This window comes from Wyeomyia smithii, chromosome 3 (genome assembly GCF_029784165.1).
Source record: "Wyeomyia smithii strain HCP4-BCI-WySm-NY-G18 chromosome 3, ASM2978416v1, whole genome shotgun sequence".
NCBI classification, from domain to species: Eukaryota; Metazoa; Arthropoda; class Insecta; order Diptera; family Culicidae; genus Wyeomyia; species Wyeomyia smithii.
Window position 1 is genome coordinate 557,777 of NC_073696.1, and position 17,368 is coordinate 575,144.

Genomic DNA, 17,368 nt, shown 5'->3' on the forward strand with positions numbered 1-17,368 from the left:
TTTTTGTATGTGGATTAGTCATCGAACGAAACGGTATTTCAAGGTGCTTTTCAAAATTGTTCCGGAAGTAACAGCAGAATTGAAATATATTTTTGTAAGTAGTATGTAAAAAATTTAATGATTATTCAAAGTTGCATGAATCAGTAAAATGGCTTCATTTAAATACAACAGCAGAAAGTTACTGATATGAAGTTCTTCAAGCGGGAATTTCCAGTTTGCGTAAGATTTAATTTTTCTCGCAAATGAGCAAATTTGTATAACTATTATCGGCTTTGGAAACATATTGGGTTAATTATATCAGATACAGCATATTTTCGTTGAATATATTTAACCAACAGTGACGAGCAGATGGCGCACTACAGCAAGCGCCCCTCGTTTCTGCCAATAACCCTATTCGACGTTCCAACCGACACCGCTCTGCTATGCCTTGGCTGTCACGCACACATTCTTATTTAGCGAGAAAATCCGCTAAGCTCTGACTGCGTTTTTGATACGTCAATCAGTTTTACAGTCTTTAAACTCTCTTCGTGTCATTGAAAATATCCGGAATAGTGAAATCTGCAAAATTCATCAGAATTAGTATTCGAAGTGTTGTGTTACGTTCGAAAATGTGCTGCAAAACCGGCCGCCCAAAACCTGTGCTCGGTTCCAGTTGCTAGGACGACCAACTGTGTAAGTAATCGACCGAAATATGTTAGGGCATTTTGTGCTTGGTGAATTTGTGTCGTGTCCCGTCTCGAACCTTTTCGCTCTAACTCAGACGGTCACAGAATATTTCGTAATTCCGGGATTTTGCGACAATATTACGTTTTGTCAATCGTATTTTACCAGTATATCGTGAAAGGATAGTTTTACAAAACCCACGAAAAAGACGTGGACGTGGACAGAAAAAGCCACAAAATGTTACAACACAGCAAAAAAAGCTGCCACGGAGAGCAGTATAAATTCGAATGGAATTTGACGAGATTGCATCCGGATCTAATGCTGCGAGCTGGTGCATTCCCCGGCAGTCATCATAGGCGGCCGCGGAAATGGGTTTCCACTGAACCGCAACAGGAGTATTCGCAATAAAAGTTTGAAGTTTGCAATGGGTGGGCGTTTTTCTGTGATGTAGGAGGTGGTCGTCAGTGGCGGTGAGGAACGGTATCGGCAAAGAGGGTAAATCAAACGGAAGGTGCACCAGCGGGTGGGAAAGTGAGGAAGTGGAAGAGGCAAACGATTCAGCGCTGTCGGTGGTGGCGCTTCATAGACGGTCATCTTTGGCTGTGGAAATGTGAAGAAGAAGTGGCAATACAGCAAATGGAAAGAGGATGGAAAGTCTGCATAGAAAGAACATTGTCCCGTTGGTTGCTTTGGATGGTGGCTCGCTCGGACAACGTCTACGTACTACACTGTTAACTGTCCGACATCGCGCAAAGCGTCTCATAGCCCTTGCTCTGTTTACATGCCATTAGTTTGGGGTTTTGGAGTGGCGATTGATCACACAATTATTTTACTCATTAATAACGCTTACCGTCTGTAGTCGCCTGTCCGCCCCATATTATTTTTGTAGGGAATTAGGAGGTTTAATTCTGTTGCAAAGAAACAACGTCGTAGAGGCAAATTTTTCAAGTTTGTGTCCCTAACGCTAGTGGGGTACAATTTTATAACTCCAGACATCGTGCTTGGCACCAACGCAACAGATTGCCTGTGATTGTGTAAATTTCTCTTTTTGTTTCTCCTTGTTCAAACCCGTTAGTCTGATGGCTGTATTTGAAGTGCATTATTGCAAATGGCTTTCAGTCGATAGTATTATAACTGCTCGAATCCCTACAGAAAATTATACCATACGGTATGCGCGACGAAGAATAAGAAAAACAAAGAGCTGTAACAAGAGATCGATTAATTATGTTTTTAATTTTAAACTGCAACACCATGCTGTCAGACCGTCTCCGCCAAAGACTGACGACGATTTGCTGACGACACTCAAAGAGAACATTACCTCTCTCGGGATTTTCCATATGTTAAAGTCGTTATCGTCTCATCAGGCTGTCCTCCTCCGCAATCCTGGCCGGAATCTGCAGTGATCGGAAAATGGCACTGGCTGCAAGAGTGGAAGCACAGACGGGGTTGGCAGAGTAGAGATACTCACGAAATCCGCCTTCGCAAAAGCACGTCCGCCTCCCCGTCCGGTACTACAGCTGTGACGGTCTCCATATGAGACCAAGCGCTAGAAAATTTCTATGGGGTTGCTTTCATTCATTCAACCGGACCCGGCAAAAATACGGGCAAGTTTCGGCCGGCCAGATTACGTCAGACAAACGATAAAGTGGGGTCTTCTCATGTGCACGAATGAGAAACACGAGATTTGAATCTTAATCCTTGCTGATATCAGCCAATATGTATATGATTTATCGAATCAGGCATGTGTTTTATGGTTGGTGAACGAGTGTAGGCTGTGTGAAATTAAGCATCCGGAAGTTACGTTACGTCTGGTTTGGATTAGAGGATGTCCGATGGGAAACCTTGCTTAATCGACCTAGTCGACCCCCGCAGTAATATGGCCTTTCTCGATGGTTATTATATTTCCTGTGCCTTTATCAGCGGATAGACTGTAGCCAATTTGGAGTATATATACTTATCCGTTTTGCCATGAAGCTAAATTTATTGCACTTTGAGCAATGGTGTAGGGTTGCAGAATGTGCCAGTAAAGTTTGTCTGTAGACTAAAGACATAAAAAAAATTGAAAAAAACAATGTTTTTTCTATTAAGTTTTTTTTTTTGAATGACTCCCTGCTCCATAATAAGACACAAAGAGTTTTGAATAATATTTAGCTGAAAATAAATCATATAAATATTTCAAAATAATTTCGGCACTTTATCAGAATTTTTGGTAATTGAATTGAATTTCTTTTTGTTTATTTTTATTCTAAATGAGAAATCTGATCTAAGTACTTTGATAGTACTAGCAAACTGGGGAAAATTTTGCACTGAAAAACATAACAGCGGATGCTTGAATTGGGTGTGCTTGAAACGATTTTAAAACAATAGTTTTATCAAACTAATTAAACTCTACATCAAAACAAAATTAAAGGCAGGTTTGAACATTTACTAACACTAACTATTTCAAGACAACTGATGATACTGATTGATTGTGTCCCGGATATGGGAAGAGGAAGGGAGCCTGGGGGGGGGGGCGTTCTTGTATGAGATATTTTATAGATTTTTAATGTAAAAACCGTTCTTCGTGAAATTTAAAATCAATCTATAGTGTTACTAAAAAAGATGACTATTAGACGAGGGTTTCCTCTCCCAACGATTTCACGACGGTCGTAGCAGTATTCGTACTATCCTTACTCCAGAAACATCTTTTTTAGAAGTTTGAAAGACATGAGTTGCATAAATTCATATCCGAGTATTGTTTAATTCAATTACAGTACTAATATTTAATTTCCTTTTTTTTTTGATGTTATAATTAAATCATTGAACGTATAATACACACTGTTCTCGAGCTGCCTAATGTTTGTTACTTATCGCACAAAGAGCAAGGCAGCCAAGACTGCCTGGGTTGTTTTCCAGATATTTGCCACGATTGGGGGCCTACATCTCGAACGGCAGCCAGGCACGGGCACGTTTCTTAGAAACCCAAACAAGGAAGGATGCGGCGAGTGATGACTATTTTTATACTTCTCTCAGACGGATTCCCATAAGCACATGGGAAACCCTTCGGAGCGCGCGCGCGTGAGTGTGCTATTTTTTCTACGAAATGATCGGTATTATGTTTTCTTTTAATTTGCTGCTGTCGCTCAGTCCCATTAATGCTACATGTTTGTTTCAGCAGACAGACGCAACTCAGAACAAATTTCCTGTCCCCTTGGTACTTTCAATGTGCCATTGACACAATTCTCTTCACACACTTGTCGGTATTGCTGCTGCGTACCTAGCAGCGTTAGCGGTCTAGTCGGGGGGACAGTACGAAGGAATGTGTGCATGAGATGTGGAAAATTATCAACCACCTATTGCGAAATATCAATCAGGTTTAAAGGTTACCAAAAGCCGCCAGGCCAACGTGGCCGGCGTCTTTCGAAGTGTCGGCAGCACTTCCATTGAACTATGATTTAAAATTTTGAGTAACACGCTTATCTAATCGTATACCGCCTCGACATGCAGAGTCCTGGTTGAAACAGTTGGTCAAGCTAACGTGGCCCAGCTGGCGGAGAATGAATTTGGAGGTTAGGAAGTAGTACAATCCATATACTTTTAAATACCACTTCAAATGTGTTTGTTGTTGGGAACATGAGAAACGAGAAACACGTACGAACTTTTGCCTTCCCAACTTCTGGGTTATTAATTATGAACGCTTGCGACGATGATTATGGTGGCGTTGGCAGAGCTTAACTGTGTACTCTTTGAAGTGTCTCGTTCGGTTGGGAATCATTCGCATAGCTATGGAAATGGAATGTACATATTTTACCGGTCAGTGTTTACCAATAGATGAGGATCGCTTTAATTTTCAGGATAACCCACCAATAATACCAACGATAGCATCGTTGGCATCGTGCAATAAAAAACCAATAAATCATTGTTCCACTATCTAATCGTTTACATCATCTTCTGGTCATTTTCAGGTTGGTTTCTCCGTTCGTTTATGTGAATGCGTACGTCACCAACGGGCCGCATTTTATGAGTGTGCGTGTTTTTGTGAAAGAGAGTCTTTTATTGCCATCTTGGCCAAATACGACCATCACCCACTGTCCTAACCTCTTGTTTCGTGCCGTCCCGACGGTGACGACAACAACGGCGACGCCGGGTGGAAAAATGTGCGTAATTGGATCACCCGCTAATTGATGGAGCAGCAGCTAACCAAATGACGACAGCAGCCGAATCATCAGCTAGGAAAACAGCTTCACTACTACTACCGGGAGGTTAAGAGAATTGGCCGAATTGTTCCAATTGCTCTCGCGGCAGTCGTCCGTTTTTATCGCTGAAATATTGCCGCCAGCTTGCTAACAAGTGCGCGCAAGCAGCTAGATTACGTGCATTAAAATTTGCGAAGCACGTAGCACAGCACTACTTCTGATGCCGTCGAACAGATTATAGACTTATTCAAAGTCCAGTTTCCACATACTTGTTAGATTCATTAGTCCCGTGTTTAACAATCAGTCGCATGTTTAGAAGAAATTCGCAGTAAAAAAAAAAACAAGTGTGCGTGTGTGTTTGTGTGTGGGTGTAAGTGTGACACTCTTGTGGGGAAGGACATCGGACAAAAGCATAATTGAAAATACGGACCGATACGGTGGTGGTGTGGGTGCCTCCCGGAAAAATCGCTTTTCGATGGTAAAGGCACCTGTGTTACCCTCCTCTGTGCCACAGCAGCAACCCCAGCAGCAGCAGCATCAGCAGCAACAACAGCAGCAGCACCAGCATCAGATACTGACCCAAAAGGAGGCCTGTGTCCAGCAGCTTCAGCAACAATTCCATCAATATTCCTTCCCACCTCCGACGACGCAATACTACCAAATAGGTACGGTGAAAAAAAATCGTCGTCTGCAAATGGCGACGGAACCACCGGGTGGCGGAGGCGGAAGTGGTTTGTCGGTGACCCCGACAACAACGACCACTGCTGCCATCGCAGTGGTGGCTCCAACTGCTCGAACAGTGCAGGTTTCGGCTCCATCAGCAGCCAACAATGGTGGAAATGCCGCATCAATCCTTTCATTGCAAGCTGGTGCCACAACACTTAAAGTGGCCCCCAATTTGCAGCCTCAACGTATTCAATCAATGCACCATATTCATCACCACCACCACCACCAGCTGATTAACGGAATAGCAACAGTGGCAACGGCTAGTGTGGCAGGAGCCGCCACCACCATTGCTGCCGCACAGATGCCTGCGAACCCGGGAGCAGCGAATGCGGCCGGTCATTCGGCCCCTGCGACTGCTACTGGCTGGCCAATCGTGGAACCAGTGTTCCATTTCGGTCCCGGTTTCGAGCCGCAAACACGACCCTATTGTCCAGCACACCCGCAACCGTCGGAGCATGTGGTGCTTTTCCACGTCAGTCCAGGAGTTTCGGTGACATTCCAAATCGGAAACAGCCGAGAAATAATCAGAGGTAAGTTTAGATTTCTTGTTTACCTTTCCCATGGATGTCTATAATAACATAATTATATTTTATTTTATTCATTTTTTATCAATCTAAACAGTTACATACTCTTATAATCTATTGTTATTATAACCAGATCGGGCTCCAAGCAAAAATTGAAACAAAATAAAAGAATAAATTGTAAGCATTTGTTGCACTAACAAATTTCTGTGGTTCCAAAAAACATCCTTTGGTTCTACGATGAAATTGTAAAGATACGAAAAACAACCAAAGTTGCATCGATATTTAAAAAAACTGCACACCAACAACGTAATTCGCGATATAGGTTTTGTTGTTGAAACGTGTAAACGGCAATTGACAACTTAACTTGATTTGACCTTCGCTGGGTAGATCTAGTGGGCTGAGTATAAAAGTTGCATCGATATTTAAAAAAACTGCACACCAACAACGTAATTCGCGATATAGGTTTTGTTGTTGAAACGTGTAAACGGCAATTGACAACTTAACTTGATTTGACCTCCGCTGGGTAGATCTAGTGGGCTGAGTATAAAAGTTGCTACAAGATACACAAAATAATACCTACTTTTAAAAGTTGCTGGCATGTTCGCAAGCTATGTATTTTCGAAACCAGGCTAACGTGTGGAAACCGAAAAATGGCGAGTTCCGGTTTCTGGAATTCCGCGAGAATCAAATATACGATATTGGTAGTTTCGGAATTTGGATGGCGTTCGAAGACCAAATATCAATGTTTGACGACATTTTAAAATTCAAGTTGTTCTGGAAAGCTAATTGAAGAATATATGTGCAATAAAATATTTGTGGTCCCCGTGGCTCTGTGGTTAGCGATGTCGGTCGGCTAGCTCTCCCGCACGATTGTGATACCGGGTTCGATTCCCGATCGAGTCGAGGAAATTTCCTCGACACGGTACATCGTTGCACTTATCCTACACATGCGAAACCGAAATTCGATTTCCGACAGCTTCCTGAATCGAAGATAGCGACTTATGGGTCCTGAAAAATTGTGAACAACTGAAGAAAATATTCAAATACTTCCTTATATCAGTATTTACAGAACCGATATGACGAAACCCTAAAATGAAAACTGGTGCCCGAGAGTTTAGCCAGGTTATGGTTGTCTTTCTACAATTCAAAACTTGAAGCAAAAAATGAGGATGATTGTCCCCCATCTCCGAATCGTTGATTAACGCTTGTCAACCTCATGTCCGGAACAAATCTAAAAAAAAAATATACAAATAGTAGGAGGGTGGTATTCAAGACACAACCGCATGACGTTGACTACCGTATTCTTATATTCCATTAAAACAAATAGTAGAGGGAATTGCAACGCTTCTATTACAAAACTTCGAGGCACCAAAATGTACCAGTTGCCGATTGTTCTTGTTTACTGGTTAGTCCGTCCAGAATCCCAGACATTTCAGTATTTTGCAGTAGCCATGTACTACTAACAGCCACCAGCATTACGTATGAAATCGGCCCGAGATGACCGGTACTATTTTGTCTTTCCTCCTTTCAGTTGCTAACACCGAGCGTCCGTATGTAACCGGTACGGTTTAGTAAAAAAACTGATGGGGTTTGATTGATTGATTTCTTTTGAAGTGACTTTAACCCCAAACGGTCATTCGTCCCTCTGCTTTGCTTGAGGAGAAACAGTCTCTTATATAGCCCAAAGACATACGCTGGATGATGGTGGCTTCTCAAACCTGGCGGTGCCGGTGGCGGTGCCACACGCAGTGAAGCCACATTTTCATCTGTATTTTGGAGCTCAAAAAATCTTATCACCTTGGTAAAATATGAAATAATCTGTAGAATAAAATCTGCATATGAACTGGACACATCCTTCTCGAAAAAAATGCAATATAGCTTGTTTATCATTTTTTCCGCGAATTCATTCATGCACACGTTTATGCGTAGCATATGAATATAATAAAACCTCCGACACGCTCCACCGCATTTGAGTTAATTTATATTTTTCAACTATAAAAAGAAGTTTAATTTACGACCCCATGAAAACCAAAAAAATCTGTATAAATCTATATTATTTCCAGAAAATCTGTAATCTGTAAATGCAGAAATCTGTATAAAAAATACGCAAAAAATCTGTATAAATGCAGATAAATCTGTATATGTGGCATCACTGGCCACACGCGCTATAAACATGCACACACGCGCTACAGACATGCATACACGCCATAAACATACACACACGCTATATAGCAATCCACACACGCTAGCCACACACCTTATATATTAGAAACACACGCTACAGATATTCACACCCTGTATATGCATACGCTGGATGATGGTGGCATCTCAAACCACCTGGCGGTGCGAGTCTCTTTCAGTGTCGGGTTGTATTCCCCCAACGATATCTGAATCGGATTACCGCTGGTGGGGTCCAACTCAGATCGAAGGGGAGCCGAACTGAAAGAGGTAAGAACTGCAGCCAACCACTACCACCGCCGCTGTTGCCCGCTGCTAATCCACTTCGCCTACTGCCATCGGTGTTGATGTCCGCTGCTGCTGCCTGCTGCTAGTAAACTGAACTGATGGGGTGAAATGTTCGAACGGTACCTTCATACCAAGGCTTCGTCAGTTAGTTAGAAAGAAGGAGGGGCTAAGTACCTAATGAAATGACAAGGAACGTAAATAAGCATCGGAAACAGAAAGTGACAACAACAATAACAACAAAGTCAGATCGATTGTATCCGTTAGTGTCGACTGTGCTTGGGAAGAGAGGTAGTGATTGGCTGCGCGCTATGATTTAGACAATCGATATTAATTACCAATTTTTCAATAGTGTATCTTAAACAATACTTTGTTTTGTTACATAAATTAAACCGTAAAAGAATTTCTGATCGATTGATGCCAAAACCTCGAAAACCTGACTATAAATGACTGAAAAATAAGCGCTCAAAACCTGACCTCTTTTCCCTGGTTTTCCCTGGTTGAATTACTAGATTTTCAAATTCAGGTGCCTAACTTCGATATTGACATACATATTCTTAGTAACAAAGAGGTGGTTATAAAAATATTAGAAAACGAGAGAGGTAACCCCTGAAGAAAAAGATGGTCTTAATTCATGAGGAAATCAAGACTTTATGGGAACTTTTTGAATGAACTAGGTAGTTTCCAGGTCCTAGATCTACCTGGAGACCGAAAGTTGATGCTTGGAGACCGGATGTTTGATGCGGTATTGATATTTAAGATGGTGAATCCTGGTGAAATTTTTGGTTGCAGATGGTCCGTGATAATCGATTTTTTAAATGGGCTAACATTTCTTGAATCGGGACGTCCAATGTCATTGAAATCCGAAATGAAGATTTTTAGTTTGCGGATAGCTAATAACGCTTGAATATCGGTATTATTGTAACAGGGTGGTGACTACCGGGAAAAACAGGGGTATCTAGGAATATTAGGGAATATTTTTTTGATCAGCGAAATCAGGGAATCAGGGAATTTGAAAAGTAATCAGTGGCTTTGAATTTTTTACGCAATTAGTCCGCAATTAATTTTTTTTGTGCATTTGATGTGGACGCTAACCTTAATTAGAATAAATCTATTATTACACAGTGCAACCAAATTTAACTTCAATTCCCCTACAATGCTGAAATAGGATTATCTCTACATAGGATTAACCACTAAAGGATGTCCTCAAGGTGGAGTGCTATTTCTCCTACTGTGGTCACCCGATCAGTGCTCACTTTGATATGTTCAGAAGAGGTTTGAGCAACTGAATTGTTAACCTTCAAAACATATGTTGGGTATACTCTAAAATGACCTCACTTTTTATTTTTAAAATTAATTTTCATCTCTCATTATTCAGATATATCGATTTATAAAACAAAAGAGTTTTATAAACTTCAGATCTTTTCAAATGTTAGATGTTAGATGTCATTATTCAGATATATCGATTTATAAAACAAAAGAGTTTTATAAACTTCAGATCTTTTCAAATGTTAGTCCAGATACATTTTCAAAAAAAATATATTGGTCAGCACAGTGGGGAATCGCTGGCCATCAGCCAAAAAAAATTTTTTTCGTTAGCTGTTTCATAATATTTTTCCTTTATTTCTATAACATTCAAGTGTCTAAATCCAAAATTTAGACGCAATATCATGAAATCTGAATTTTTTATGACTTTCCAAAGCTTGGCGAACTGACGTTTTTTGTCTTTTTTAAAAGAAAAAACACATTGCTTTGAAACGCTCGGTAGCTTCAATGATAGCTTGGGTTTTTTTGACGTCAAAGAAAAAGTTGTTGTAAATATTGTGCAAAACAAACCCTTTTCATTAGATATTGTAGAATTTGGTCATAATAGGCCTGACACTAGAAAAAAATTGAAAAAAAACGTAATTTTTTTTGTAGAAAAATAGCTTAAAAGTTTAGTTGCCGCAGTTTGCCACGGTTGTGACTACATTCAAAATTTAGGTAAAAACGTAAGCTTTCAAATGCATACTGTCCGCTGCTGCGCAAAACTGCGCAAATTGCCACTTTAGTGAAAAAGCGATAGCAGTTTTTTTTATTTTTTTTTTTTGAGGTTGAAATTTCATCCAGGATTAATTTTAATCATAACCATTATACTGCCCATAATCGCATATTTGTAACATTTGCAAAATTGGTTGTTCGAGCAATTCGCACTTTTATATTTTGACCTTAAATGCATTGTTACTAATATATTCTCGCAAATAGACACTTTAACTGGACTTAGTATCATGAAAAAAGCACTACTTTACACTATGTATACATTGAATATTACTTTTGAAGTCAAATTGGTTGAAATTTTTGCAATGATACATTTATGCCGTCACTTTCAAGCTACTTTTGGAATATATCACATGGAAAAAGAAGTTTTTCATGTATTCAACAAGCATGAGCTGAACACCAGAAACGGATCACCGGTGGTTGGTTACCGGACCAGAATAACTTCCGAGTTCCAAAGGATGCAGATGTGGATTTGGATGGAAACTTTTTTGACAAAAAAGTTGAAAAAGTTAAGTAGTGTGACAATTTTGCGGTTATTTACGCTATGTGACAAAACAACTTGGTATTTTTTACGACTTTTTTCACACAAACATAAGCATATTTTTCCAGATGTAAAAAGTACATACTATTCTAAGCATTTCCCAATAAAAAGCACGAAATCCATAAAATGTCGAATGTTACAATTATGCGATCACAGGCAGTATACCCCATTAATGAAAATCTATGATATCGAACTCAATCCGTAAGTACAAATAAAAATTTGGGCAAAAATTACAAAATTTATCAATGAAAAGTTATAAAATAAGTGTTAAACAAGAGAACAGTAAACAAATCTTTATGAAATTTTAATTATGTCAAACTTTATCACTTTCTGCAAATTTAAAACATTCAGCCCTTTTCAATTTATGATCATGAAATTCGCTAAACTGATTGAAGTGTTGAATACTAGCAGCAAATTCATACCATCAAACTCCGGCTAGTTGCCCGATTGAAGATTGCTTTCGCTTCGCACTCGTTGGCATACAAAAGTAAAGCACACGTTTTGCTTTATGAGAAAAAAACAAAGAACAGTCGTCGCCCTCCGCATCTTTTCGTATTCACTTAAAACGTTGTGTCATTCCAGTGTCTTGGTTTTCAAAATTCATAAATTCGTTGAATTTTATTATGGAGCCTTCAACTTCAGCGGCACCACCTAATTCAATGTCTAGTAAGTTGTCAATTCATCGTGTTATACATGTATTTAAATGTCCTCTTTCAACCATAGAAACCGGATTAGGAAGATAACATATATATGAAACAATAAAACGTCGAAAATTACTAGAAAAAATGAAAATTACAGCGAAAGACATTTTTTCTGCTAATAAGTATAATGAACTTCAAAATTTCTGGAAACAATTCAACACGAGATTTAAGCGATCACAGCGGAAGATGATAATGTTGATGATGATTTTTTCAATTTGTAATTAGTTTGTATTGCTTATGTTGTTTTAGTTTATTTAAATATATATATATATATATATATATATATATATATATATATATATATATATATATTTCGACAAAATTTGTTTAGTCCAATGGGTTGTCCATAAATTACGTATTTTTTCAATGGGAAGAACGCCCGGTGGCACTACTTGTGGTCAAAGATCATATAAATCCATAAAAAAGGAAAAAAGTGCCAAAAAAATATTAAAAATTGGATTTCGTGCTTTATGGACGGCCCCAAACAAAAAATTGATGCCAATTTCGTGTTCAGCACCCCAACATTATGTAAATACCAAGTTTTTGTCGCATTTATCGACACTTTTTTTGCTTGGCTACCACCTTTGTATGGAGTCGCCCCACTGTGCACAGGTGTGGCCCAGAAGCTCAAACTAAAAAAATAAAAGATAATAGGTTTTCAGTCATTTCTGAAAGTTTTGGTGCCCCAAGCCACCAACATTTTTTAGAGACTTAAATTAGTTTTCAAACATAACGTTGAAGCGACGAACCCGGCGAGCAATTACTATGCGAGCTGTCACGTAAGTTGACGCGGTTTGGCAATGGCTAGAGGCACCAAAATTCACAGGAATGGTTTAAAAGCTATAATCATTCTAGGGCAGCTTTTTCGAAGTTTAGGGGGCTTTTTTACTTTTGTCGACCACTGTTACGCAAAGTTACGTTGAATTCTAAGAGAGTGTAAAGCATTGTAGCTCAGAATCCTTCGATCGTATAGATAAATTGTCTCAGAATATGTTGTACGGAACTAAAAATTAAAAAAAAAAAAAAAATAATCACTAAATTTTGAATTATAAACAGAATAGAAAGCTACTGCGAAATCCTTTGTTTACAACAACACATCACCTGATTTTGGCAGAGGACGTTTGTAGTAACGAATCTAAGAAGTAGTCTAGACAACGAATCTGATTTAAACACGTTACTTATTATTCATCGTATATTTTAGCACACAAAATGTATAAAACTCGACTTCAGTACAAGTGTACCTAGTCAAATACGGACGAAACAGTTCTCCTATCCCTCTTTCATATGACAAGCTCTATGCTCTTAAGTCAAACAAGTGGTTGGATCAAAGGTGACACAGGATAGTTGAAACTCTATTCTGAAATAATTTCTGACTCAATGTGTCATATGTGCTTTATTTAAAATTGTAATTCAAAACCAACTAAAAACAGTACCAATGCTCCACTAATATAACCAACGTTTTTTTGAATATTCAAAGGTCGAACTCTGTTATACCAATTAAACAGTACACATAAAATAGACAGATAATCGATGCATCGCTCGTAGTTAATTACCCAGATGAGGCAAACATGTGTATATGCAATGTCCGCTATCAGCAATTTGTTTAACCAAAATATTAATATATTCGACCTTCAATTCAATTCTGCGGAGCAGCAGTAAACACGACGATGCTTGTGCTGCTGTTGTTGCTCCTTCTAGATCCAACTACAACATATGCACAAAGAACACATAATAACAGACTAAGGCAGCAGTAGCTCGATCGATTTCCATTTATACACTCGAACTGGATCATCAACATTTGCGGATTGCTGCCCCATGCACAGTGGGGCGACTCCATACAAAGGCTGGCCAAGCAAAAAAGTGTCGATAAATGCGACAAAAACTTGGTATTTACATAATTTTGGGGCGCTGAACACGAATTTGGCATCCATTTTTTGTTTGGGGCCGTCCACAAAGTACGAAAGCCAATTTTAATATTTTTTTGGCCTTTTTTCCTTTTTTATAGAATTATATTATCTTTGACCACAAGTAGTGCCACCGGGCGTCCTTTCCATTGAAAAAAAAATAAACGTAGTTTATGGAGGACCCCTCGAACTGAACAAATTTAGCCTAAATATATATATATATATATATATATATATATATATATATATATATATATATATATATATATATATATATATATATATATATATATATATATATATATATATATATATATATATATATATATATATATATATATATATATATATATATATATATATATATATATATATATATATATTTATTTATTTATTTATTTATTTTAATAAACTAAAACAACATAAGTAAACAAACTAATTACAAATTGAAAAAATCATCAACAGCATCATCATCTTTCGCTGTGATCGCTTAAATCTCGTGTTGAATCGTTTCCAGAAAATTTGAAGTTCATTATACTTATCAGCAGGAAAAATGTCTTTCGCTCAATTTTCATTTCTTCTAGTAATTTTCGATATTTTATTTTTATATATATGTTATCTTCCTAATCCGGTTTCTATGGTTGAAAGAGGACATTTTAATACATGTATAACACCATGGATTGACAACTTACTAGACATTGAATTAGGTGGTGCCGCTGAAGTTGAGATGCGGAGGGCGACGACTGTTCTTTGTTTTTTTTCTCTTAAAGCAAAATGTGTGTTTTACTTTTGTTTGCAAACGAGTGCGATTAAAATTTAAAATTTCAGATTTGTTTACTGTTCTCTTGTTTAACACTTATTTTATAACTTTTCATTGATAAATTTTGTGATTTTTGCCCAAATTTATATTTTATCCTTACGGATTGAGTACGATATCATAAATTTTCATTAATGGGGTATCATGGTTATGATTAAAATTAATCCTGGGTGAAATTTCAACTTCAAAAATAAGAGCTAAAAAATCTGCTATCGCTTTTTTCACTAAAGTGACAATTTGCGCAGTTTTGCGCAGCAGCGGACAGTATGCATTTGAAAGCTTACGTTTTTACTTAAATTTTGAATGTAGTCACAACCGTGGCAAACTGCGGCAACTAAACTTTTAAGCTAATCACGTTTTTTTTAATTTTTTCTAGTGTCAGGCCTACTATGACCAAATTTCTCAATATCTAATGAAAAGGGTTTGTTTTGAACAAAATATACAACAACTTTTCCTTTAACGTCAAAAAAATCCAAGCTATCATTGAAGCTACAGAGCGTTCCAAAGTAATGTACTTTTTTTTTCAAGAAAAAGACAAAAACCGTCAGTTCGCCAAGCTTTGAAAAGTCATAAAAAATTCAGATTTCATGATATTGCGCCCAAATTTTGGATTTAGACACTTGAATGTTATAGCAATAAAGAAAAAATATTATGAAACAGCTAACGAAAAAATTTTTTTTTGGCCGATGGCCAGCGATTCCCCACTGTGCTATGCAATCCCCGGCTCATGAAAATAAGAACAAGACCTTCGAAAACCGCGGGTCGCATTCTGCCACCGCCACCGCCGTCTTCTAGCGACCGACTGGCTGCAAAGCTAAGGTCAGCTCAGCGGTGCAACAGTGTCTGCCTCTACGTATCTGATGGCGAGTGAATACAACCGGTATGAAATGTCATCAACCCAAACGAACGAGTTTCGTAAGGATATCTTTATCGATTTTTATTTGAAAGCCATGTCCCGAATAATTTTCCGTTAAAACACTTGGTAGTCAGCTGACATTTATGCGAAAGACAAATTTGTTTTTTTTTTGTCTGAACAGTGTCTTATGTTCTAAATTATGTTCATTTCAATGCAGTCGGTCCGTTGTCACAATGGAAGAAACCCATTATTCATCGTCCGTACCAGTGCAAAATTAGCCAGCCAGAAAATGCAGCTGTGGCAGCAGCCAACAGCTACGGAAATGAAAACCCAGCATCGGTTTGAGAAAGGCCGTTGAAACCAACACTCTTGTCTTCGTCGGTCGTCGCTGAAGCTGACTTATAGTTGGCTCAGACGAACCCCGAAAGAAACCAGCCGCGATGTGGAATCCGCTCGCTTATAACCGACGAAAAAAAAGCAAATCCATAGGTATGCCCGCAAACTCGAATAGTTCATCTACACCAGACCGGTTCGATTTACCAGCAACAGCAGTTAACCGGTTTCTGGAAATAGTGATCATAAAAAATATAGTATAAACCAATTCGTCTCTTTTTGCTGCCCCGTTCAAAACATACCATACGTATACCTATATCTATAGGATACATATACTCTCAGCTACAGTGTGGCTCTCGCCGCCCGAAGTAGCTGCGGTGGCATCCTTGACGACCTGTATGTGAACGGGTCGGGGTGGCACAGAAAGTACCTACGGATAAGAAATTGGACTTTTCCACCATTGTCGTGTAATTGCAGACAAGCTTATACAATAGAGTCGTTTCTTACGCGGATATCGGAATTGACGCGGTTTTTTCATGTCGCTTTCGGAATTCCCGAATTTTTATGGGCTTTAGCAAACCTTTTTATTTTTTTACCCTGTTATCCATCTTGTTTCGCAGGTGGAACCAACTCTATTTCTAAGATTTTTTCGATATTATTTAGTTGACATCGTTAAAACTTTTAAAACCCCACTAGTTGTTCCCATTTTATTCTGTCCTCTGATTCACTGGAATGAGTTCCATTAGAAATTGTGTAAATATGTTGTACCTAGAAAATTAGTAGTAGTAAAAAAACATCACTTTATTGCAGAACCTTCCGAGCAATGATTAATTTTTTTGTTTTTCATCTCATGAGAACAATAATAATTTATGCTTGGCTTGTAGCAGCAAATACTACGCCCACATTCATTCAAAGTACACAAAATGCAACGAAGTAGAAGCCTTTGTTTCATTACTTTTTGCTCAAAGTTTTAATTGTTGCATTATATCAACCGTTACGAACGATACGATATAGTCGTATACGCACCTACACCTTCGTCGTTAAATTTTTGGTAGTATAAACTATATTTTTATACTCAAACAATCTATAATTGAAATCTTAATTAAAGTGTGGAGGTTGGAGCGCTTTGAAGCAGTGACAACAAATTGCACAATGTCACGGTTCCTTGTAATGGAAACACAGCTGTTCTTTGTATGAATAAAATTAAGACTATGCAGCATTATTAGTCTCTCATAATTTTTCCTCACTCAAGCAAACCCAGGATTGGACAAAAATGCAGCAACATTAACCGACTAATGTGGTTTGTAAATTATTTTAATTTATGCCATTAAAATATGGTTACCATTTAAGTTTTAAAGGGCAAACAATCAACACTAACCTGTCAGTAAGATTCAGTTTTAATACTATCGAATATAATTCAGCATCTCTTTATTTTGATTTAATTCAAAATTTAATTGCAAAATGTACTTATTTCCTGCAAATGTATTCGAAAAGCTAAAGGCAAACGTTTGTTCTACGTCTACATACTGTCGCCTTTGTAAATATAAAATTTAAATTCTCCCATCTGAACCCGGATACTGCCGTAAACATCTATTAAGTTCGATATAGACAACGATAATATCCTACAG

The 17,368-nt window shown here is 38.2% G+C and overlaps 1 protein-coding gene across 1 annotated transcript in view; it reads left to right on the forward strand.

Annotated features, from left to right (window-relative positions):
- The first annotated feature begins 489 nt into the window (after positions 1–489).
- The window catches only part of LOC129726473 (fibronectin type-III domain-containing protein 3a), a 75,943-nt gene continuing 59,064 nt past the window's right edge, over positions 490–17,368 (forward strand). The window contains exons 1-2 of the mRNA XM_055683203.1: positions 490–672; positions 4,608–6,094. Of these exons, the coding sequence (XP_055539178.1) occupies positions 5,314–6,094 (781 nt within the window). The 5' untranslated portion in view covers positions 490–672; positions 4,608–5,313. The remainder of the gene's footprint in view (positions 673–4,607; positions 6,095–17,368) is intronic.